This window comes from Zalophus californianus, chromosome 14, assembly GCF_009762305.2.
Source record: "Zalophus californianus isolate mZalCal1 chromosome 14, mZalCal1.pri.v2, whole genome shotgun sequence".
In the NCBI taxonomy this organism is placed as follows: Eukaryota; Metazoa; Chordata; class Mammalia; order Carnivora; family Otariidae; genus Zalophus; species Zalophus californianus.
In genome coordinates this window covers 18,044,317-18,070,579 of record NC_045608.1, presented here as the reverse complement: position 1 = coordinate 18,070,579, position 26,263 = coordinate 18,044,317, and the positions used below count along the sequence as shown (strand labels likewise).

At 46.8% G+C, this 26,263-nt stretch overlaps 1 protein-coding gene across 5 annotated transcripts in view; it reads right to left on the bottom strand.

Annotated features, from left to right (window-relative positions):
- The window catches only part of ACACB (acetyl-CoA carboxylase beta), a 135,112-nt gene that overhangs the window by 92,441 nt on the left and 16,408 nt on the right, over window positions 1-26,263 (bottom strand). For all 5 annotated transcript variants that reach the window (XM_027575604.2, XM_027575606.2, XM_027575605.2 and 2 more), the window contains 2 exons: window positions 25,958-26,053; window positions 6,570-7,225 (listed from right to left, as the gene is read on the bottom strand). In XM_027575604.2, coding sequence (XP_027431405.2) covers window positions 6,570-7,216 — 647 coding nt within the window. In that variant the 5' untranslated portion in view covers window positions 7,217-7,225; window positions 25,958-26,053. The remainder of the gene's footprint in view (window positions 1-6,569; window positions 7,226-25,957; window positions 26,054-26,263) is intronic.

The window sequence follows — 26,263 nt, the reverse complement described above, 5'->3', positions numbered from 1 at the left end:
GCTCCCTGCTCGGCAGGGAGTCTGCTTCTCCCTCTGACCCTCTTCCCTCTCATGCTCTCTATCTCTCATTCTCTCTCTCTCAAATAAATAAATAAAATCTTTAAAAAAAACAATATTTACAGCAGAAAGTTAGAAAATGCAGAAGAAAATTTAAATGACTTATAATTGCACCATATAAAGACAATGATTGCTAACTATTTTGACACATTCCTTATAGACTTTCCAGACACACACACACACATTTATTAAGCACAAGCATTATCTGTGCTTACTAACTGACAGGGAACATTGTAAGCACATTACATTATCCACAATCCCTTATCTGAAACTCGAAACTCCCAGGACTTAGTATGCTTTGGAATTTGAGAACTTTTGGCGGGGGATGATAAAGCTTTATGTTTTACATTTTCATGTTACTATTTCCGCAGCAGAAGGCATGAATATTCACACAAAACAGGATAAACAAAGACTACAGACAACTTCACATCTATTCAAGGTGGAAATTTCTTCTAACTGAGTTCATGGCCAACTTACGAGCTTCTGGGTCATAACTTTAAATTTCAGGACTGCAGTTGAGCTATCCCGAACCTGTCCCATCCCATTCAGTCCAAACATGCACCCCACAGGGTAGAACTATTAGGGTTGTTACCTAGTTAACTAGTAAGACACGGCTCTGAACCGGTACCTTACCCCAGACCCATTGTGCACCAACCACATTGCCCCTTGTTAACCAAAGTGGGATGACCCCGTAACCTTCACTGCACAATATGTGAGCAACTATTCTGTCACATGTAATGTTCTCACCAGATTTGTTTCTAAGGGTTTGCATGGGAATTCCAAACCTTGGGGACTATTTCCAAGTCCAAGGAAGAGCCAATCCCAACCCCTGGCCTGAGATGAACCCAAAAGGGAAGGGACAAGAAGGCGACTTGAACAGACAGCACAAAGTCATTGGGCCCATAATTGTAGCCCGCCCTCACCAGCTGGGAAGATGGAAGGGAATAGGGAGATTGTACAACCATATAAAATGCAGAAGAAAAATTGGGGTTTAACCAAAGAACTAATCTACAAAGTTACAAGATTTATGCAGAAACAGTTTTATGAAAACAAAAATGCTATTGCTGCCAAAGAGCAACAATAAAATGCCTATTCATCCATCCATCCATCCATTCATCCATTTACCCATTCATTCATTCATCCATCCATTCATTTGTGCATTTATTCATTCATTATCCATCCATTCATCCATTCATCCATCCACCTACTCATCTATCCACCTACCCATCCATCTATCCATCCATCCATCCATTCATTTGTGCATTCATCCATCCATCCATTCATTTATCCATCGGTGCATCCATTCATTCATTCATCCATCCATCCATGCATCCATTCGTTCATTCCCAGATTCATTCATAAAGTGTTTTGCATGCCCCAGGAATGCAGAGTTCTGTCTTTGGCAAGTATGGGTTGATCACTGCTTCATGCATTTATTTATTCAGAGTCTACCATGAACCCACATTAGGTTAGGCAGTGGGGAAAAGCAGAAACCCATATGGCCCCATTTTCATGGAGTTTGCCGGCCAGTGTAGGAGATAGGTAACAACCAAGTCAACACATAAGGAAATTAAAGACACAATCTCCAGGAGTGATTAAGTATTGTGAAAACACACCAGAGCAATCAATCAAGAAACAGAGCCATATGGGGAATACTTTAAAGATGGCAGAGGGGGGCACCTGGGTGGTCCAGTTAGTTAAATGTCTGCCTTTGGCTTACGTCATGATCTCAGGGTCCTGGTATTGAGCCCCGCACCAGGCTCCCTTCTTAGTGGGGAGTCTGCTTCTCCCTCCCTCTCTGCCTCTCCCCCCTACTCATGCTCTCTCTCTTTCAAATAAATAAAATCTTTAAAATATAATAAAAATAAATAAAAAATAAAAATGGCAGAGGGACAGGGAAGGCCCTTCAGAGGAGGTGACTTTGATGCGCAGGCAGGATGGGCTACAGAATGTATGGGGCACGGTACAACATGAAAATGTGGAGGCCCTTGTTCAAAAGTTGAGAATTTCAAGAGGGTGACAGCAGAGCTGACTACACAGGTCACACACCTTGAAACAGGCCCTGAGGGGGGTTTAAGGCCATGAGGGGGAAAGTGACCATTTCAGTTCAGAGGGAACAGCAAGCACAAAGGCCCAGAATGGGGATGCAAGTGTAAGGATTCTGGAAACATGAGGGCACAGGGGGAAGACAAAGGCCCCTTTGAAGATCATTCAAAAAGAGCTCCCCCCAAGCCACAAAAGTAAACAGGCACCTTTTCTATCCAGCTGCCTAGCTGGTGGCCTGGCAGGAAGAGGCCAGCATGGACCACACGGAGAACTTCGAGGTGACACAGAGGCCAAGCGGCTCTCTGGAGAAACTGCCAGCAGCAGGGAGGATCCACGGATATATCTATGCCACTTCTCTGCTGTGGCTTCCACGTTAGTATAAACCCTTGGAATAAACTCCCCAGGTCTTAGTTCTCTGTCTGCGAAATGGGAAGAACTGCAAGAACTAGCTCAAACCCCTACTCCCTGCCTCCATATTGCAGAAACTGAGCCTCAAAAGGTTAGGGGATGTACCTGAGAGTGCAGAGCATTTAGCAGCTGATCAGAAAAAAAAAAAATAATAATAATAATACAGGGAGATTCCTGGATTCTAACAGGGACTCTTTATCACCACCTTGGCCTTCTATGTCAGGCTTCATTTCCTCAACCCTCCAGCTGGTTGCAAGCCACCTGCCCACATCTCAAAGTGGCCTGGGCATTTCCACCCTGTACAAGGGAAAAAGCCCAGCAGTGGCCCTCCACAAAGCAACACTCTGGAGGGTTTGGGGGGGTTTGGGAGGGCCCCCTGAACATTTCTCCAGAGTTGAGCCAAGACGCTACCAACGGATGTGAGCAAATGGGTCAATGGGGGGCTGCCAAACACCAGGCTATTAAGGGTCCCAAAGATGCCAAAATACCAAGTCAAAAACCCCTACAAGAGGATGATGGAACACTCGGCTTCATTCTGATATCATTGTTTCCAACAGGCTGGAACACACGGGTTATGATGTCATTTTTTTCATCCAACCAACCACCAGAGACAGCAGCACCAGGACAAGTGTCTAAGTGTCTAAGTGAAGATACCGCCCCATGGGATTCTCATTCCAGGTCATTAGGAACAATGAACCCACGCTGGTCTCCTCCAGCAGAGGCCCCTCATTTGGGGACCTTACTGGAGCTGGAAATGTTCCTCACAGAAATGCCAGTATCTTGGGAGGCACCAGCAGAACTACCTGAGCTGTCCTGGGTGCCAAAATCCTAAATTCCACACTCTGGAAAGCATACAGATTGGGGGCAAAATAACCATATGCCCAGTGAGATTGGCGACCAGGGGTCACACTTCAGGGGGCTGGTCCAGCCTCCTCATGCTGTAGATGAGGAGGCAGAGGTTCAGAGAGGGTAAGGGACCCACCCAAGGTCACACAGCACACTGGTCCTCCTTGTGCCCTGTGTGGCCCTTTGCATCTCCCACTACCCCACAGTTTATAAAAAACCAACATCCCTCTGCCCCCCTCCCCCCAGTCCTGATAAAAGATTTACCTACAGTGCTAAGTTTCTATGTCATGAAGATACAAAGGCAGAAAACTCTTTTACTATTTAGGCACACTGTCATGCAAAGACCAGGCCCTTAGTTAAATATCTTTTGCCTTCATAAATTGACCAGCTCAAAAAAGCTGTGGTTTAAGCACAAACCAGCAAAAACCCCTAAAAAATGGAGGTGGAAGACAGTGAGTAGTGGGGAAACAGTGGGAGACAGTGGGGAGACTTGCCCCAGCTCCATATTTTAACTTACCATTTATTGAGTGCTTCATTCTCTTGCTTAATACCTTAGACACGTTAGTTCGTTTGATCCTCACAACCTTCTAGGAATCCAAAACTCGGGAGAAAATAATACTAGTAATAATGTTGCTATTTGGGCCTACCGTCTTGATAAGTTTTTAATTAGCATCGGTAGAAATAATTCACATAGGGCGCCTGGGTAGCTCAGTCATTAAGCGTCTGCCTTCGGCTCAGGTCATGATCCCAGGGCCCTGGGATCGAGTCCCACATCAGGCTCCTTGCTCCACGGGAAGCCTGCTTCTCCCTTTCCCTCTCTCCCTGCTTGTGTTCCCTCTCAGGCTGTCTCTCTCTGTCAAATAAATAAATAAATTCTTTAAAAAAAAAAAAAAAAGAAAGAATTCACATGGTTGACTTCTTATCCATTAGGGCTGAAGCTGGGCTGATGTAATAGCCAGCAGCCCCATGACACCATTTAAATTTCAAGGAATTAGGGTGCCTGGGTGGCTCAGATGGTTAAGCGTCTGCCTTTGGCTCAGGTCGTGATCCCAGAGTCCTGGGATCGAGTCCCGCATCGGGCTCCCTGCTCCTTGGGAGCCTGCTTCTCCCTCTGCCTCTCTCTCTCTCTCTCGCTCTATGAATGAATAAATAAAATCTTTAAAAAAAAATAAAATAAATTTCAAGAATTAAAATTAAATTTTTAAGTCCACTTCTTCCATCACACTAGCCACATGTCAATCTCCATAGTCACATGTGACTAACGGCTACCATATTGGACAGCACAGTTCTAGAACATTCCATTCTAGAACATTCCCTCATGGCAGAAAGTTCTGTTGGCCTGCTCAAGTCTAATTTGAAAGTTGCCTCTTCCAAGAGCTCTCCACTGACCTGACCACCTCATTCTAAAATAGATTCCCTCAGGTACTCTCTCTCCTGTACCTTGCCTTCCTCCTGGCATTGGACACACTGAGAGATGATCTTATCGGTTTATCTGTTTATTTGTACTTTGCCCATCTCCCTGCTGGGGCGCTCCTTGAAAGTAGCAACATATCCATCTTGCTTCCTGCTGGGGCTGTTGTGATAAATGTATCTCGTCACCTTTCCTACTTAGATACCCCTTAGCAACTCCGGGATGGACATCCACTTCTAACATAATCTCTGATGTTTGTCAGTTTGGGTGAATTCATTTAATCTGCTTTTCCCTAATCCCTGTCGAAACTGTCACACTGAAGTTAAGAACCAGTTCAGAGGAGTGTGAATGTTGGCCATCACTGGAGGGACCACACCGCAGCATGGTGGACCCACGTCTGCAGTCTGGCGGACCTGACCCCAAAGCTTGGCTCTGCCCCTTCCCAGCTGTGTGATCTTGGGAAATGTACTTCACCTCTGAGCCCCAGTTTTATCATCTGCAAAATGGGGATCCACCGCCACCAGCCTTATACTGTTATCCTAAGGGACCAATGGATAATTGATATAAACTGTAAAGTGATGGGTGAAGCGGGTGCTGGGGGGCGGGGGACAAAGAACAAGCCAAGGAAAGGAGCTGTAGGGGAATCTACTGCTTATTAAGTACCTACTCTGTACCCAACTCCATGCATACTTTACAAACATTATCCCACTGAATCCCTTGAGCATTTTCCAGATGAGGAACTGAGGCCAGGAGAGATGAATGCCATGACCAAGGTCACACAGTGGGGGGTGGCAGAGCCAAGGTTGAACCAATTCTGGTTCTCACACTTTGTACCAGACCCTGAAGCCTTCCCTTCCTTGAACCCTTCCTGAACCTCAAACTAGCATCCCCCTGAAGATCGTCAGGACGGGGAACACTAGCTTTTTCTCTTTTCTCTACCTTCTACTTCCAGTCACCAGGGTTCAAATTAAGCTCCCTGGGAACATGGGTGCCTATGGATGAAGCCACCTCCTCGTCCAGGATTTTCACGTTTGGGAGAGAGAGTACAAGAGGTGCTGAAAAGAACAGCCAGTGAGGTTCTATCCCCAGAGGAGGGAACAGACCAGAAGGAGGAAAGAGACACTGGAAGGGGGGCAGAGAGCTCTCCGACTGGCGAAGTGATGGTTGATGGCTCTTTTCTTTTCCCTGCTTGTCTGTTTCCCGAGTTTTCCACCCGGAACTACTATATTCTGTTTGTAATTGGGGAAGGGAGGTGGCAAAGCTTGAACACAAGGACAAAAACAAAGCCACCAACTGCACACCTAGGACATACTCCCACCCATAGTGGACCGACGGGCATTGGTTTGCAGGGAACGTATCTGAGTTTCTGCTTTGAAGGCACCCCGAGAGGAAGGCATGTATTCCAGTTGTCAGTTACCCATTGAAAGGACCAACGAACAAATAAATGAATGTCTCTTCAGGAGGCAGGGAAACTGTCCCTCCCTCACTGTCCCGGGTGGCTCAGGTCAGCCTTCACGCATTCGGCTTAAATTATGATGAGTCACACACAAGGCTGTCTTCCCCAACAAGGCCAAGCTCTTCTAAAAGCAGTCTCCTGGCACACGGCCCTGTACATGCAGTAGATGCTCAATAAATAATTTTGAAAGGAAGGAAGGAAGAAGGCAAGGCTTATGGTTTCTGCATTTCCCGTAACTACCCTCAAGACACGTGGGCATCAGCGGACGGCTTGACTGAGTGGGGAAGGGGCAGCCCCCCACCCTAACTCTGCACCTCCCACTTATGAGGACTTAGGTCAAGTTACCTTATAGCAGGGACTGGGTTCTCGAACTCGCCTACAGTCTGAGCAGCCTCCAGGGACAGGGTCCCCAGGCTGGGCCGGCTGCCCTTCCGGGAAGACTCTCGGAACAAGCCAGTGCCAGGGTCCTCATCGGAGGAATTGTCATCAAAGGATCCCAGGATGAAGTTGGTCATCAGCTGCCTCTTGATGTACTCCTGCTTTTCGTCTTTTTTGGAGAGGGGTCTGGCTTGCTGGCCCTGGGGCTTGGCTGAAGATGACAGGCCATTGGTATCTGGGGTCTTCAGGCCTTTGGTCCCTGTCCCATTGGCTTGGAGCACTGCGGGGGTGCTATCTGAGGAAGAGGGATTTCCTGGGGGGTTCTGGTGTGGGGGTGGCCTGGAAGTTCTTTGCCAACAGGCATCTTTGGGACCTTTGTGGGAGGCTGGCTCAGCCTGGTCAGGAGTCTCCGGCAGAGGGCTGCGGTCCTCAATTTTCTGGGGTGGCTCCCCTGAGCTGTCTGAGGCTGGAAAGGGCTCCCGGCTTGGGATAGAGCTCCCTTCTGATTTACTCTTGGTGACTTGCTTTGAGTCCGTCATTTTCCCCCAGATTTTTAACCAGGAAAAGGTCAAGCAGGAGAAAATCAAATAAGATAGAAAAAGAAGCAATATCATTCAAAAAACCTGTAAGGAAAAAAAAGGAAAGACATTTTAGAGTCTACGAAATTGAGTTATTTCCTCTTAAAGGGCCTCACGGCAGCTGGGGTTCTGTGTATTCAGCTGGGAGCACCAGAGGCGAAAGGCAGTGGACAAAGCAGCCCTGCCCACCATGTTGTCTGTGGCCCTGGGCACATTCCTGAACGCCTCTGGATGTCAGTTTCTCACCTCTAATTTGGGTACATGAACACATGCTCACCAAAAATCAGAAACATGCATGGAAGAGAAAAACAGATCATGCCTGCTAAAGGACTCTTGTTAATGACTCATAAAACCCAGAAAGTAGAAACAATCCAAATGTCCATTAACTGAAAAATGGATTTAAAAAAAAGGTGATCTATTCATACAATGGAATATCACACAGTTGTAAATAAAAGGAATGGAGGGGCACCTGGGTGGCTCAGATAGTTAAGCATCTGCCTTTGGCTCAGGTCATGATCCTAGGGTCCTGGGATGGAGCCCCATGTCAGGCTTCCTGCTCAGTGGAGGGTCTGCTTCTCCCTCTCCCTCTGCCTCTCCCCCTGCTTGCGTGCTTTCTCTCTCAAATGAATACATTTAAAAAAATCTTTTTTTTAAATTTTTTTTTAAAGATTTTGTTAATTTGACAGACACAGCGAGAGAGGGAACACAAGCAGAGGGAGTGGGAGAGGGAGAAGCAGGCTTTCTGTTGAGCAGGGAGCCTGATGTGGGGCTCGATCCCAGGATCCTGAGATCATGACCTCAGCTGAAGGCAGACGCTTAACAACTGAGCCACCCAGGCGCCCCGATAAAAAAAAAATCTTAAAAAGAAAAAAAAAGGAATGGATCACTGGAATTGCTACAACATGGACGAATCTTGAAAACATTATGTCAAGTGAAAGAAACCAGTCCTAAAAGACAACACTGTACGATTCCATATATCCCAGAATAGGCAAATTCATAGACACAGAAATATTAGTGGTTGCCTAGGGCTGGTGGGATGGAGCTAAAGGGTACAGGGGTTCTGTTTGGAGGGTGAAAATGTCCTAAAACTGTAGTGATAGAAAAAATAAAATAAAATAAAGTAAATATAAAATAAAATAAATAAAATTGTAGTGATGGTTGCACAACTCTGTGAATGTACTGAAGTATGTAGTTTACATGAGTGAACTGGATGGTATATGAATTATATCCCAATAAAGCTGCAGTCGAAAAAGAAACAAAAGACCCTGCACTATATTCCAATTCATAGATATAAACAGACTGTTGCTTTTGTCATCATCATCTTCATCATCACCACCATCATCATCATTGTATTCCTCTATTACTGTCAGAATCATCATCATGGTTCTGGAAGGAGGAAGGGCACGGTGCCTTATCTTCTTCCTAGCACTAGTATACCTGGCATGGGGTATGCTTATAATTAGAATGAAAACCCAGCAAGGCCAAGGGGAGTCTGTTCTGTTCCAGGGTCTAGAACAGTATCCAGTAACAAGTGAGAGCGTGGGGCACCTGGGTGGCTCAGATGGTTAAGCAAATGACTTCAGCTCAAGTTGTGATCTCCAGGTCCTGGGATCAAGCCCCAAGTTGGGCTCTCTGCTCAGCAGGCAGTCTGCTTCTCCCTTACCCTCCACCTCTCCCCCTGCCCCTGCTCATGTTCTCTCTCTCTCCCTTTTCAAATCAATAAATATCATCTTTTTTAAAAAGTGAGAGCTTAACAAAAGACTGAAATTAATTTTGTCAAATACATGAATTCAGATTTCTTACCATGCCTCTTCCTGCCACACTAACTCTGTCCTATTAATGAGTAGATCATTGCTATTTGAAGTAAATATTGTTGGGGCTCCTGGGTGGCTCAGTCATTGAGCGTTTGCCTTTGGCTCAGGTCATGATCCCAGGGTCCTGAGATCGGGCCCTGCATCGGGCTCCCTGCTCGGCAGGAAGCCTCCTTCTCCCTCTCCCACTCCCCCTGCTTGTGTTCCCTCTCTTGTAATGTTTCTGTCAAATAAATAAAATCTTTTTTTTTTAATGAAGTAAATATTGTTTTTAAGAATATGTGAGAGACAGAGAGAGAGCACAAGCAGGGGGAGGGGCAGAGGGAGAAGCAGATGCCTCACTGAGTGGGGAACCTGATGCAAGGCTCGATCCCCAGATTCCGGGATCATGACCTGAGCCGAAGGCATATGCTTAACTGACTGAGCCCTACAGGCGCCCCAGAAGTAAATATTTTTAAAGAAGCAAACAAAAACACAAACTGAACATGTTGAAATTTCAGAACAACAGAAGTATTAAAAAATAAAAAGCAGGATCGCAAAGTTCAAGCATATCAATTTAGTATCTAAAAGGTTTTTTCTTTTTAAATTTCAACATTATGTTCTTAAGGGGAAAAGTTTTCAAGTTTTCCCAGAACTGCATGATCTGAATACTTCCTGCAGACTTTGTATAACAGAATTTGCCGAAATGTTATCAAGGGTATTTTCCAAGTTATACCTAGGATCAAGAGGGTTTGTCTTTTCATGTATCATATGACCTCACTGATATGAGGAATTCTTAATCTCAGGAACAAACTGAGGGTTGCTGGAGTGGTCAGGGGTGGGAGGGATGGGGTGGCTGGGTGATGGACATTGGGGAAGATATGTGCTACGGTGAGCGCTGTGAATTGTGTAAGACTGTTGAATCACAGATCTGTACTTCTGAAACAAATAACGCAACGTATTTTAAGAAAAAAGAAAAAGAAGAAGATAGCAGAAGAGGAAGAATGAAGGGGAGTAAGTCAGAGGGGGAGACGAACCAGGAGAGATGATGGACTCTGGAAAACAAACTGAGGTTTCTGGAGGGGAGGAGGGTGGGGGGATGGGTTAGCCTGGTGATGGGTATTGAGGAGGGCACATTCTGCATGGAGCACTGGGTGTTATGAACAAACAATGAATCATGGAACAGTACACCAAAACAAATTATGTAATATATGGTGATTAACATAACAATAAAAAAATTAAAAAAAAAAAAGAGGGTTTGTCTTTTAAGGCCATCAAGTTTCTTTTTAAAGAAAAGCCAGTCAAGGGTGGTTCAGCGTCAATCAACGTAACAAACCACGTTCATTGAACAAAGAGGGAAACAACATGCTCACCTCGATTAACACCAAAAAAAGCATTTGGCAAAATACAACACCCTTTCGTGATTAAAAAAAAGTCAGAAAAGTAGGAACAGAAAGGAACTTCAATGTAATAAGGCACATTCATGAAAAACCTACAGCTCACATATATTCTGTGGTGAAAAACTGGAAGCTTTTCCCCTAAGATCAGGAACAAACAAGGATGCTCACTTTTACTACTGCTATTAAACTTTGTACTGAAGGTCCGAGCCAAAGCAATTAGACAAGAAAAAGAAATAAAAGCCATTCAAATTGGAAACAAAGAGAGAAAATCATCTTTAATCATTGTCGGCATGATCATATACAGGTTTCCCTGCCACCCAAAAGTAGAGAGGTTCTTATGAAAACTTTCCTAAGTTGAAATGGCATAAAGCAAAGAAGAAATTACCATTAATTTATATGGAAACATTTTTGAGCATTGCTAGACCCATAAAATAACCTCTCTTTTCTGGGTAGCTTAGGACACATCTTGCTAATGGATGCACAAAATAAATCAAGACAAAGCTCAGATGCTCACAGACATAGTTCAAACCTATGGTGGCTTGAGGCTGGAGATGCTGAGTGTAGTTCTTGCCAAAGGAGCTTGGCGGTGCTACGGCCACTGCTCAGGGTATGTGCCTCTTTAACAGCTCTCTGCAAAACAAACGCTGAATGCCATTTTCACCTTTCACCTTTTCTCCTAAAAGCAAAAATCCTCTTCTGATTTCTTCCGGTTAGCAAAAACAGCCACTAATGTAGATCTAATGTAGGTCTTTTACAAAAGCAAAGTGGCATAACGTGAACTTTCAAAAAGCGGGAGATACCTGTGTATAGAAAATCCTAAAGAATCCACACATACAAAAAAATCCAAATAGGAGTAATAAACAAGCTAAGCAAAATTGTAGGATACAAGATCAATTCATTGTGTTTCTATGTACCAACAATGAACAATCTGAAGAGAAAATTAAGAAAACAATTCCAGGGGCACCTGGGTGGCTCAGTCAGTTAAGCATCTGCCTTTGGCTCAGGTCGTGATACCAGGGTCCTGGGATCGAGCCCCCCATTGGGTTCCCTGCTCAGCTGGGAGCCTGCTTCTCCCTCTCCCTCTCCTCCTGTTTGTGCACTCGCATGCTCTCTCTCTCAAATAAATAAAATCTTAAAAAAAAGAAAACAATTCCATTTACAATAGCATCCAAAAAAAAATAAAATATCTAGGAATAAATTTAACCAAGGAGGTGAAAGACCTGCACAATGCTGGTGCACAAAACATTGCTGAAAGAAATTAAAGAAGACCTAAATAAATGCAAGCCATCCCATGCTCATGGATTGGAAGACTTTGTATTGTTAAGGTGGCCCCACTGCCTGAAGCAAGATACAGATACAGAACTGCAAGGGAACCTAAATGGCCAAAACAATCTTAAAAAAGAACAAAGTTGGAGGACTGACACTTCCCAATTTCAAAACTTACTGTGAAACTACAGTCAAAATAGTGCGGTACTGGCATAAGGACACACATCTAGACCAATGGAACAGAAAGAAAAGTCCCAAAATAAACCCATAAAACTATGGCCAATAGATTTTTGATGAAGCTATCAAGACCATTCGATGGCAGGGAGGGGAACTTGGACAGTCAGAAGAGCGTGCAACTCTTAACCTCAGGGTTGTGAGTTCAAACCTCATGTTGGGTATAGACATTACTAAAGAACATAAATAAACTTTAAAAAAATTTTTAAAAAAAGATGATTCAAAGAGGAAAGAATAGTCCCTTCAACATATGGTTCTGGGACAACTGATTTCCACAAGCAAAAGAATGAGGTTGGACTCCTAACTTAGACCATACACAAAAACTAACTCAAAATGAGTCAACAACTAGGGCACCTGGGTGGCTCAGTCGGTTAAGCATCTGACTCTTGATTTTGGCTCAGGTCATGATCTCAGGGTCGTGAGACTGAGGCTCCCCGCGCGCCCCCCCGCCACCTCCCCACGCCTCCCATCGGGCTCTGTGCTCAGCATGGAGTCTGTTTGAGATTCTCTCTCCCTCTGCCCCTCCTGCTCATGCTCTCACTCTCTCTAAAATAAATAAATAAATTAAATAAATAAATAAATAAATAAATAAATAAAATAAATCTTTTTTAAAAAATAAGGTTAAGTCAACAACCTAAATATAAGAACTAAAACCACAAAAAGTTTAAAAGAAAACATAAGAGTAAATTGTCGTGACCTTGCAGTTGGCAATGGATTCTCAGATGTGACACCAGAAGCATAAGCATAAAGAAAAAAATAGATAAAGTGGGCCTCATTCAAATTAAACACTTTTGTGATCAAAGGGCTCTCTCAAGAAAGTGAAAAGACAGCTTACAGAATGGGAGAAAATATCTGTTAAAACACATATTTGATAACGGTTTAGTATCCAGAGTATGTACAGAAGTCTTACAACTTAACAACAAAAAGACAACCTGATTTTACAATGAAGAAAGGACTTGAACAGACATCTCTCCAAAGAAGACATACAAATGGCCACTAGCTCATGGAAAGATGTATCCTTCATCACTACGGAAATGCAGATCAGAACTGCATTGTACCACTTCACAGCCACAAGGGTGACTACAATCAGAGAGAGAGGGGGACAGAGAAAGAGGGGAAGGAAAGAAGGAAGGAAGGGAGGGAGAGGGGGAGGGAGGGAGGGAGGGAGGAAAGGAGAGAGAGAGAGAAGCATTCTCGGTGGTGGGGCCGTGCTGCGCCTTGTAGGGTGCTCAGCAGCATCCCTGGCCTCCCCCCACCAGATGCCAGGAGCACCCCTTCCCTCATGTCTCCAGACCTTGCCAAACATCTCAGGGGACAAAATCGCCCTTGGGCGACAACCACTGGTCTAAACCCCCAGGTCTACTCCCTCCTTCCCTACTGTTTCCAAATGGTGAGATCCTCCTGGGGACAGGTGAGGTCCTTCTGGGGACTCATCTCTGGCACACAGCAAGTTCACAAAAAGTTTAAAAAGTGTCAGCAAGAAAGGTCAACGTCCTGAAACTGTGGGCTCACACATGCCTCCTGAGGACAGATTTGGAAATTAATTACTGGCAGATGGCATCACCAAAAAATGTTGCAAAGGCTTCTGGCTCCCTTGGCAGCCCAACAGGTTAGAGGGCTGGATCCCTCCCAGGCAGGAGGGCGTGGCGGCGGAGAAGAGTCAGTCGCCTTCCACTGTGGCAATGAAGACAACACAGCAGAGAAACAGCATTCGCTGGTCTCCCCCGGCCCATCTGGGGGCCCTTGCAGACATGGACCAATTGTCATTTCATTTCAGCTTGGTACGGGGTACGTGGTAGGTACCCCAAAAGCGTGTACTGAATGAATGATAAATCCAGGTGCACACACACACTGAGTGCCACCTGATGGCCGGAGGCAAGCTGGAATTTTGGTTTTTGAATTTTGAATTTAGGAATTTTCGAAACTGTATCAGGAATGCCAGGGGGTCCGGCCGTGTCTCTACAACAGCTCCAAAGTAGAGGGTCACGCAGGGCACTTTATACCCATGCGGCCAACCTGAGGCACATCTTAAATGGGCACTTTTGAAATTGTGGGATCTAAGAAAGAGTTGAGTGTATAAAATTGAAATGCTGGCATCTCCTTACCCCAAAGAGAAAAGCATGTCAGTCACTGCCTGGAAACATAGGAGCCATCGAGAAAGGCCGGCGGGGTACACGCATGGTAGGTAGGCGACTGAGGGGTGGCACAGGCAGCTGACAAGCTCTACATTGGAACCTCTGATGAATGGAGTGACCTGGGGCGCCTGGGTGGCTCAGTCGGTTGAGCGTCTGCCTTCAGATCAGGTCATGATCCCAGGTCCGGGGATCGAGTCCCACATCGGGCTCCCTGCTCAGTGGGGAGTCTGCTTCTCCCTCTGCCCTTCACCCTGCTTGTGCTCGCTCTTGCTTGCTCTCTCTCTCTCAAATAAATAAATAAAATCTTAAAAAAAAAAAAAAAGAATGGAGTGACCAGCAATTCTCTCCAGCTCGGCTCCCCTTTCCCACCCAGCAAATCCTTGAAGATCTGCTCTTATTCTGAAAGGGGCCATGGAGCTAACACCCTACACCGATCTTGCAGGGGTTACCTGAAGAGAAAAACCTATGTCCCCTTTCTTTTTTTTTCTTTTTTTTTTTTTTGCAGAGTAATGATGTGGGATCCAAAGGCCACCCCACGAGAACTTTACCCCAGTGAGTATACGGAAACAAAAGGGGGAACTGTTTGAGAAAGCTTCCAAACTCTGGGTCTCAGTTTCCCCATCTGTAAAAATGGGGATACTCACTCTTGCCCCATTTACCTGCGTTTATCTGCTCTTGGGATACGTGCTATAGACACAGAACACTTACACGGAGGTACACATCGTGAGTGTAGAAAGCCTGCCAGCCTCCAATCCTTGGAACGACTGTGATGGATATTACTAGAGCTGTTGTCATTATTTTACTTCCATTTCACAGTTCAGTAAACTGTGGCTCAGAGAAGCTCAGCACCTTGACTTTGCTCAAATCCAGCCCCGACACCCATACCTTTAGCACTGCTCCGCCCCCACCGAAAGTGGATATAAATAAATTCCATAAAAGGGGCGGTGTTACAACCGGCACATGGATATGATCATAAAACCAGACACCTGGATGTGTCCCTGGAAGATGGAGCAGCAGAGCAATGTGTAAACTAACAACGCCAGACATGCACAGTGGTCCAGGAGGAGCACTGTGTAGGTGGTGTGATCCTATGAGCAGTAAAGGCCAGAGGAGTCCTCCCAGCGAAGCTCTGTGGACCATGCCATGCCAAGCTGCTGCCCTTCACTGAAATAATCCAGCTGACCTGAAAACCGAGCTCAGCCAAAGCTATTTTTGTTTCTTGCCAACCAAACCCAAGCAATAGCTACCAGGTGTCAGAACAATTGTGGCTCTGGTTATCGTGAATGCAGGAAACCACTTGGTACCAACAAGTGCGGCGCAGTGACCAAATGGAGACCGGAGGGGGCCAGTGGGGGTCATGATTTGCTTTCCAGCAGCTCCCTACCGCGGCAACACACACCCAGACCCGGCCGGGGCTGCGATGGACCGAGGGGGGCAAAATGTCAGTGTTCGACCAGCAATCCCATGTCACACTCGGATTTTTCCTCCCACCAAGATGAACTCTTAGGTGTGTGCTGCCACTTACCATCGCTGTGCCCACGTCCACCAGCTCGTTGTCATGTGGATCTGACAGGCGCCCACAAGGTGACTAGGGGAACCCAGCCTGCAGGGTGTCACCTTTCAGCAGGAGGCTGGTGTCATGCATCGGGCCATGGGGGGAGGAGTCTGGATGAGCTGGTGCTCCAATGGGGGCAAATTTTCACCCAAGTCAGCCATGTTCTTATTCATCACCCGCAAATATAAGCCACTCGTGAAGGTCCGTGTTCAACCCTCCCCTGACCTCAAGCTCGGCTACTTAAGGGCCAGCCCATAAGGCCACCTCCCCCACTAGCTTGCCACATTCCTGTACTTAGGTCTACTTCACCGCTTATACAATCACCCTCTTGCCCAAATCTGTCTCTAGAACATGCTCCCCTAATCACAAGTGTCTCCTGTTCCTATGTGTTTACCCGTCAGACACTTTGCTGGGATTTGGCCAAGTGAGGCGTGATGGAAAGAGAAGCAGAATGTCAGGGCGAAGGGTGGGCAGCCAAGAACCCTTCAGCTGGCAGGTGGATGGCGCAAGGGCCTTTTGCTAATTCAGAGATAATGAAGGTGATAGGAGCTAGCCACGCGAGCATTCCAAGATGGCTAGTGGATACCTTAACCTGCACTCCAGCCAGTAGGAATGGGGGTATCACAGGCCACTGTGTTTCCCAAAAATCCACCTGCTCCAACCTGCAGCCTAGGAGGGGACACTTGGGGATCAGCGAGGCCAGCATCCTTATTTTTAAATGAGCAGAGGCCAGAGGTCCCACATGAAATGAGCAACATAGCCATGACCAGCGCTAAGGTCTCAGTTTCAGGCCAGTGCTCCTTCTATACCAAGGCACCATTCACAGCAAAAATCTACCATCCTTGAGCGCCTCGTGTGGTGCCCTGGAGGTTAAACTGGGTTTACCTATCCGTTCTGCCCCTACAAGCAGGGTTAGCCTTGCGCAATACCCTCCGTGAGCCTCAGGTCGCTATCTGCAATGTAGGGTAAGGACATCCCTAATGAGACAGGGTTGTCAGGAGTCCAAGGTGATCACCCATGCAGGACACAGAGTACAATGCCTGGAGTGATTCATCCCAGGAAGTGCCATGAGTGGCCGCGCTGCGAGCCCAGGGTAGGCTGAGTCACCGCAATGACACCCCCACCACCCCACAGAGTGTCATCTCGGACACATCACATTCCCTCCATGAGCCTGAGTTTCCCCATCTAGAAAATGAAGGGAAAGGACAAAGCCCCACCCACCTCAGAGGATTAGGAGAAGGACCAGCCAAGACCTGTGTAGTCACTGAACACAACCTTCCCCTTCTTGGTGCAGCGAAATGCAAAGAACAAGGCAGATGACCGACAGTGTGGATTCTGCTGAGCGTTCTCCTCCACAAATGCATACCATGGACTCACATTTGGGTAACAGGCACCCGTGTGCCACCGGTCAGGCGTCAGGGCCACTCCCTGAGGAGTTTGCTCTTGGCACCATGCTACATGGTGAATTAATAACTCCACTGGATGAAGATGGGGGCTCTGACAAAGTTACTTAACCAGAAGCAGCAATTAGCAGTGTTCTACTGTGAAGGATACTCATTGTTCTCTTTAATATTCTTTGCATCTGAAGAAGACACGTGATGGTGCAGCTCACAGGGGAGGAAGGGATTAATTCAAGAATCTCGCCTTCCCCTGTGATTGGGTTGAGGGCACTAGGCAGGTGAGATGTCCTGCTTCCTCACCCCAGAAGGAAAAGTACCCAGGGAGAGCAAGAGAATTTCAACCTTCACCCAACTCTTAACTTCAACCCTAACTCCCTAACCACAAATGCTAAAGCACCTCATGCTGATAGGTAACACAGCGACGCCTTCCATCGCAGCGACTGTCCTGTGTTCAGGTTCTTGTTTACTCCTCACAGAAGTCCTGCAGGGGAAGTAGTATTCTTTTTTTTTTTTTAAGATGAATTTATTTATTTTGGAGAGAGGGGAGGGGAGGGGCAGAGGAGGGAGGGAGAGAAGCAGACTCCCCATGGAGCTCATGGGGCTCCACGCAGGGCTCGATCACATGCACCTGACACCATGACCTGAGAGGAAACCAAGAGTCAGACACTTCACTGACTGAGCCACCCAGGTGCCCCAGGGGAAGTAGTATTCTCATCCCGTTTCACAGAATGAGCATGAAAACCCAATGCCCAGAAAAGGGGAGCAACTCGCCCCAAGTCACACAGCTTGGAAGTCCATGGAATTCAACCCTGCTCTGCCTGACTCCAAAGCCTACATTTGTAAGCTGGGGAGGTGGGCAGGCCGTTGATTCGACTGATCTACTGGCTACCTTCTTCGACAGGTGGAATCCGAAGTCCGGAAATGAGAACCAGGGAGAGTCGATAGTTCTCAAACTAATCACTTGTCAGAACATCTGGGTCTCTGGAGATGCCCAAGGACCATTCGAGTAAGCACAGATGTCTATACTTTGGTACCAAATCCCAAACTATCTGATCTGAGGGTCGAGCAGGTGTACAGCATCAGCGGCCACCGATCTGGGGACAACTTCGGGGAGGAAACATATTTATGAAAAGCTGGTGAATTTCAGTTTTCCCGGGCTCACTGCAGGTGCTCCATGAACACCTGGTAAGTCGAGCCCAATTTTTTATGGGGTTCACCTGCTGACCCAGGCAAAACCAGCCCGAACGGTTCCAGCTGGGCACCTGCCTTGGAAAAATGCCTGAGGGGCGGGTCCCCACCTGAGCCATCCTTGTAGAGACTGCCGAAGTCGATGGTTGGACGTGCAGGAAGGTGGAGGAAGAGTGTTGGCGGCCTACGGTGCAGGCAGTACAAAAGCCTAGAAGCGGGAGAAGCCAGCAACTCTGGCGCTTTCCAGGAACCAAACAGCCTGCCTGGCGCTGAGAAAGGGGTGGAGGGCGGGGGGTGGGGAGCAGCAGACAGGGACAAATGACTCTGCAGGGTCACGAGAGGCGTAAGGGATTCACACCTCCTTCTCGGAGTGATGGAGAGCTACAGTGCAAGAGTTAACAGACTCTGTGCTCTGACTGCCTGGAGAATCAGCTCACCACCCACAATGTGACCGCAGGCAGAGCAGTGAACCCGAGCTCAGTTGTCCCATCTGTAAAATGGGGGTAGTAACAGGACCAACCTCAGCACCCCGAAGGGCAAGTCAATGAACTCACGTAGGTAGACTGCTTAGCTTGGCATAAATGGAGCATGCTATCAGGAGCTACTGTGATTACTGTAGTTCTTTTTCTCATTAACGTTCCTACTCAGGGTTGTGCTGAGAAGCCCCTGCCTTGGAGACCAGGGGGCTTTGTCGAGCAAGCCTTCTCCCTGATTTTGAGCTGAGATGTGGTGGGTATCCCTTCCACCAACAGCCCCTGGCTCTGCTGGCTGAGGGCCTCCCCCAAGCCTAGTCCTGGGGCAGGGCCAGTGCACCATCCAGCCTGAAAAGCGGTAATGTAACTCCCAGCCTGAATCAACCTGACCTGGGGACAGTTCCTCTCCTCCGAGGCTGCCCAGCATTTCCCACCAGCTTTGGCAATCTGGTTGCAAATGTTGGGAGGAATTGACAGAGCCCCACGGGTGATTAGCCTCTCTAAAAAGGAGCACCGTCTCCTCTGTCCTGTCCCTTCCAGAACGAAAAGCAAAAACAACTCTAGACACAGAATCAGAGGGCCTGAGGGTTCGAGCCATGGCACCGCCAGCAGCCAGGAAACTGCAGTGTTGGTTCCGTATTTGAATCTCTGGACCTCAGCTCTTCAGTTGTGAATGATGCCAACCTCACAAGGGCTCTGGTAAAAGACTAAGTCATGAGAACATGTGCCTGGGAGAGCTTGTAGGTTGTGTGGACAGAGGGCACCAAGAGCAGTCTCGAGGGCCATTTGCACCTGCTAAAGGGCACAGTTGCAGAAACCCCTTGGGGCAGGGAGAGGGTCTGAAGCATGGCCCGGTCCTGGAGACCCTTGCTGGAATCCCAGTTTAGCACGTTTTCTGTTATTTACTGGTTGGATGGTCACGTTTTCTGCCAGAAACTAATCTAGGTCATTTCTGAGTTTGAAATTAAGACCCAGTGTATTGGTTGGAGTATGGAATCTGGTTTGGCTAGCTCCAAGTTTTATGTCTGCTCTTTACTACCCGTGTGACCTTCAGCAAATTTCCTCACCTCTCTGAGCCTTGGTTTTCTTGTGTATTCAGTGGGGATGAGAAGATTGCCTTCCTCAGAGACTTTTTGGTGAGGTTTACATGAACTAATATAAAGAACGCAAACAAAGAGTGTTCTAATATTTATCATGTTCTCCATGACACACCAGGCATGGTGCTGACTGCTTTACCTAAGATCAAGGTCAAGCCCCTGTTATCACTTACTTGAACCACCATACAAGCCTCTTGACCCAGCTCCCTGACCCCAATCCACGATTCACAGGAGGAACCTGTAAAACATTCCTTGTCCCAGATTATGATTTCTAGGTATGTTTCCCACTAAAAGGAACCAGGATTGCTTGGGGGAAATGGCTCACTCCAGGGCTGGGGCAGAAATATATACAGTGAGCTGAGATTTCTTGTCCTGTCTGAAAGCAAGGACCCTGAAGGGGCTTGCCCTGCCAAAGTAGGGCCCTGGGCCCGTAAGAAGGTGATCACTGCGGTGGATTGAAATACATCCAAGCAATTTCGAAAATCATGTGGTCGCCATGTTCCTCAAAACAAAAACCTCATTGACACCTCGGGAGCTCCCAATGGCACCACTCATGACCCTGAAAACGGACTTTAAAAAAAAAAAAAAAAGGATGCATTCAAGCACTTATCCTGCCTTTCCTGTAGGAAAATGCTCTGTATTTCAGATGGTGGATGAGAGTCGTATGTTACAGAATGACAGCTAGTAAGTGCACGAGGATGGAGGCAAGCAGGAAACCACATTTGCAACCAGTAAATAACATTGACCTAGGTAGGGCTTTGATCGTCCATGGCTTGCAAACTATTCAGTGAAGGGCCGCTGGGGACTCTACAAGGGAGATCAGGCTGATGCTCGTTCCCACGTGCACCGAGGAGTTCACATCCCTGAAAGCGGGCTAACCTGACATTATGTTCCTCTCGACACCATGCAGTGGAGAGCACACAACGACACGGCAGCATGCTGAAGTAGTCTTGCCAAGGGTTTGGACCTGAACTGATTCAAGCCTCAAGACCTGAGCACTAATAAACACATTAAAGGACGCTTGAGAGATGCGTAATCAGCCACATCCAAAATGTGGAAAATTCCGTGGGACAAATGACCGAGTTTCTTCAATAAGTAACTGGCGTTTAATAAAGGCAGCGGGGTGGTTATTACAGATGAAGAGAGACTTAATAGGACCCTTTTTGTGGGTCCTGATTGGAACAGAACGAGTGTTCAACATCTCTGAGACAGAGGGTGTGGAGCATGAACTGGGTACTGGGTTAAGGAAATGCCGGTAATGGTGTTGGAAACAGTCATGGCGATGGTTTTTTAAAAGTCCATCTCTTTTACAGATATGCACTACAGTTATTTATCTGGCTCCGAGATTTGCTTGAAAACAATCCCCACATCCCACCCCCAGAGGACCCCAGCACTCTAGTTAATGACAGTATGCAGTTAGTACTCAGGGAGAAAGGTTCTGATGATGTCGGCAATGGACGTGAAATGTGATGGGTGTATGGGTGCTCCCATACAATTCTTTCAACTTCCTTGTAGGTTTGAAATTTTTCACAGTAAAATGGGGAAAACGTAGGGGAAAAGGCTGTATGTGTGGGTAGATGAAACCAGAAGTGCAGAAAGTTGACGGTTATTGAAGAGGGTGGTGAATAGAGAGGGGCTCACACTGTGCTATTCACTCTACCTCTGAATGTGTTTGTTTTTTTTTTTTTTAAGTTGGGGCACGTGGGCGGAGCAGCTGATTGAGACTCCTGGTTTTGGCTCAGGGTGTGATCCTGTGATCTTAGGGTTGTGGGATCAAGCCCCAAGTCAAGCCCCGGGTCGGGCTCTGCGCTCAGCGTGGAGTCTGCTGCAGGTTCTCTGTCCCTCTCCCGGCCCCTCCCACTTGTGTGTGCACACCCTCTCTCTCAAATAAATCAATCAATCTTAAAAAGAAAAAAGTTAACTTGTTTTCTATACCAAAAAGTTAAGCACCCTGTCTGATAAAAACCTGTATATCGGTACTAACAGTTAAAATTTATTAGTATTTACTATGTGCCAGGCTCTGTACTAAGCATTTTATAATCACCACCTCATCCCACTCTGTGAGATCAGTAGTATGAGAAGCCTCTTTTTGGTGTTGAATTGAAGACTAATCTCAGGGTTCAAGAGTTAAACTTGTCCCAAGTCACTCTGGCAGTGGGCAGCTGAACTGAATTTCACATGCTCGGTCGCTCTTCATTGTACTCCTTTGTGGTCCACGTGGCCCTGGAGATCTGGGCCCTCCCCACTCTCCGGCTACTGGTCCCCCTTCAGGCCCTCTGTGTTTGTGGGCCCATGTTCCAGAATGTTCTTTCCCACCACTGCCCCCTGGCATGGTTATCTCTTGCTCCTTTTTCTGCCTTTGCTTCCGTGTTCCCACCCCAGACCTGCCCTGACACCGTGGGTCTTATTCTCGATGGCATGTTCCTTTCCTTCATGTCACTTACCACAAGCTGACCTGACACTACGTTGTCACCCATACACCCACTCATCTCCCCCCCACCCACCCCGCCACGGAATGTAAGGTTCTCGGGGCGAGGACCGGCTCTGTCCTGCCCCTGGCTCCACAGTGCAGGGCCCAGCACACGGAAGGGTCAGGAAATACCTGTTGGCTGCATCATGCCTCCACCTAGCCCAAGTCCGCCTCTGTGTCCAGCCCATCCTTCCTGCCTCCCTGGAGGGTCTTCCTGCTCCAGTGAGTCTGAGAGTGTGAGCGTCAAGGTCAGGCAGTGGACAACCACCTTGGACAGGCAGCTGAATCCCCCCCCCCGACCCCCGCCGCTCCCTCCCTCTTCCTGTGACACAAGGGGCTGCCAGAGATGCCCGAATGTCAGGCTCCCGCCCTATGCCCTCGGGCTCCCTGTCCTCTCCCTCCTGGCGCTCATCACAGACCGCAGTTATGTGTGAGGGCACCTACGGGCACACCTGTCTTCCCCATTAGAAAGTCAACTCTGTGAGGGTAGGTGGGGCCTAAAACCCAGGTCTGTACAAATTTCCCAACATTCCTGATACAGGCTCCCTGACCCCTTCCCCAGCAACAAGGGTTCCCAAAACATGGCTCTTTGGTAAATGGAGCGTAGACACGGCGGAAGGCATGCAGCGATCCTTCAACAAACCGAGGAAATTGCTAAATGATAATAAAGGCTAATGTTTGTTAAGCACTTACTGTATACCAGGTCTTAAATTATGCACTTCATGCTTACTATCCCTTTGCATGCCCACAAAAACTCTAGGAAGTTCGTGTTCCCTTCTGGCAAATGAAGAGATGAGGCAGGGGAGGAATCTGTTGCCCAAGGTCACATCATGAAGTGGCAGAGCTGGACGTGACTGACCAGCTGCAGGGCCTCTGTGTTTTCTTCGTGCTTCCCCGATGCCCGCCACCACCTCACCCCAAGCCTGAGTTAGTGCAACAGCCTGCTGGCAGATGTCCCTGTTCCAATCCACCCAGAACCTGGGAGGCTGGGCTCTGGCTCCGTACACACACACACACACACACGTTGTCTTAGAGCCCTGTACAAAAGCTCAAGCCTTGTTAAGACATTTATCCATGGCAGGATCCTGCCTCCTGCAATTCTGAAGCAAAATTGAGGAAGGTACAAAATGAGACTATTCCATGCTTCTCAGGAGGTGCCAATGGGGGACACCAGCCCTGAAAGATGGTCCCCATCGCTGCCAAATCCCAAAGTTGCATTTTGGAGAGTCCCACCACAGGTCAGTATATTCAAGGCTCTGAGAAGTCTGCCAGAAAGGGTCTGGGCTCCCTATGGGCAGCCCAATGTTTCCCAAACTGGAACCAGAGCCCCTTCTCCACCTTACATGGGTTATTCCTCCGAACAGGAGGGCCCCTAAGTCCCACTTTGTTGGGAATGTGGAAATAAGAGACCACAGCCTTCCTTGTAACAGTGTGGAAGGAAGATCTGCTTAGAGGGGCGTTTCCAGCAACTAATTATTCTAGTTACCACTGGAGCCTGAGACCCGTTTACTTCCAAATAGAAGGGAGAGCGTGTGCAGGGTTGTCCTTCCTTATCACTCTCACCCATGATTTGATTTGATTTGATTCGATTTGAAAAGGTGCGTTAGTGGGTCCAACAGGGGTGGCACCAATCCCGGGCTAGCTGAAAAGTGAGGCTGTATTCCGGGGTCCCAGCACGGTCCAGACAGCCCCACTTCTGGTGTGGGGCTGACCTGAGTGGAGACTGCCATTTGTTTTGTGACCGACCAGAGCCAGTCACGCGAATTCTCCAAACCTCGGCTTCCTGGTTTGGGGAATGGAGTAAATAACAACTCGTCCTAGGATTGTCCTTGTGCGTAATTCAACACCTGCTGCATGCCAACCACTTAGTAATCAGTACCTCGGGTTCCCTGTTGTGCCCAGCCCGGATTGTCTAACACAATCTAAACAAACCCATCCTATCTTCCTGGAGACTCCTCTTACTTCATGGTAGTAAGTTTACTATTGTTATAACAAAGAGATCTATTAGAATCGAATGTGAAACGTGCATGAAGTTTTAAGGTAAAATGCATGATTTCTGACCATTCTTCCAGGCTTCCCAGGGTACCGATGCACACTCCTCTAAAGATCTTTTGAGTCAAAATTCAGAGGAAACTTTAGAATAAGGTATTGCAAAGTTTCTACAGGGATAAGACTTTGAGGGAGTCTCCACTTGAAAAGCTTAAAATGTCTATTGCCCCCTAAAGATCAAGTACCTCATGTAATACTCTAATTTATGTCTCATATATAAAGGTGATAAAACAGAGCTTACATAGCACCTGAGCAGAAGCAAAAAACAAAAACAAAACCAAGAAAACCAAAAACTCCTTTGCATAAAATAAACTATTGGGACCACATCAAAATAAAAACCTTTTGTACAGCACAGGAAACTCAAAAAAACAAAAAGGCAACTTACTGAATGGGAGAAGATATTTGCAAATGATAAATCTGATAAGGGTTAATAATCCAAAATATATAAAGAACTTATACAACTTAACACCAAAAAAAAAAAAAAAATCTGATTTAAAAAATGGGCAGAGGACCTGAACAGACATTTTTCCAAATAAGACACACAGAGGGCCAACAGACACACGAAAAGATGCTCAACATCGCTCATCATCAGGGAAATACAAATGAAAACCACCATGAAATACCACCTCCCACCTGTCAGAATGGCTAAAACCAAAAAGAAAAGAAATAACAGGTGTCGGCAAGGATGCGGAGAAAGGGGAACCCTCCTGCCCTGTTGGTGGGAATGCAAACTGGGGCAGCCACTCTGGAAAACAGGATGGAGGTTCCTCAAAAAATTAAAAAATGGAATTACCATATGATCCAGTAATCGCACTACTAAGTATTTACCCAAGGAAAATGAAAACACTAATTTGAAAAGATACATGCATCCCGATGTTTACTGCAGCATTATCTACAATAACCCAGATAAAGCAGCAGCCCAAGTGTCCATCAGTAGACAAATGGATAACGAAGATGTGGTGTACATATATATATTTGTAAATAAATATCTATAGATAGATACAGTGGAATATTACTCAGCCATAAAGAAAAGAATGAAATCTTGCCGTTTGCAACAACGTGGATGGAGTCAGGGAGTATCGTGCTAAGTGAAATAAGACTGAGAAAGACAAATACCATATGATCTCACTCATAAGTGAGAATCTAAAAAAAGTGAATGAATAAAAAGCCAAATCGGATCAATAAATACAGAAAACAAGCTGATGGTTTCCAGAAGGGGAGGGGGCGCGGGGATGGGCAAAATGGGAGAAGGGAAAGGCTCTGTAAAGGAATGGAGAAGTCTTGGGAATAAAAGCACAGCATAGAGAATGGAGTTAATGATACTGTGAGAGCGACGTACGGTGACAGACGGCGGCTATGCTTGTGAGCACACAGAGAAGGTGGACCACTAGGTACACACCTGAAACTAATGAACACTGTGTGTCAACTGAGTCAAAACAAAAAAAAAATGTCTTAGGGCGCCTGGATGGCGCAGTCAGTTAAGGGTCTGCCTTCAGCTCAGGTCATGATCCCGGGGTCCTGGGATCGAGCCCCGTGTCGGGCTCCCTGCTCAGCGGGGAGTCTGCTTCTCCCTCTGCCCTTCACCCCTCTGCTGCTCTCTCTCCCCCAAATAAATAAATAAAATCTTTATAAAAAAATGTTTTAAAAACCTCCTTTGCATAAACATAAAATGCCTTCCTCGAGCTGCTCAAATAAATTCATAAACTGAGGATGTTTGTACCTCCAATCACATGACTGAGGATCGGCTGGAGTCTTCCCATTTAAAACTCGGAGAAGTCAGTGAAGAAATCACATCTTCTAGGTATTTCCCAAGACACTGTCCGAAGGAAAACAAAAAACAACAGTTTATAAAACAATGTCTCTACCTTGCAGTTTTTAAATGGAAAGACTGGCTTCCCAGGACATCCCCTCAGTCGTCAGTCCTGGGCCACTGTGGATGGTTGGTCACCCCACTTACATGGAAGCCCACTGATGTTAAAATAATAATAATAAACAATAATAATGATCATTGTGAGAGATAGTTGTG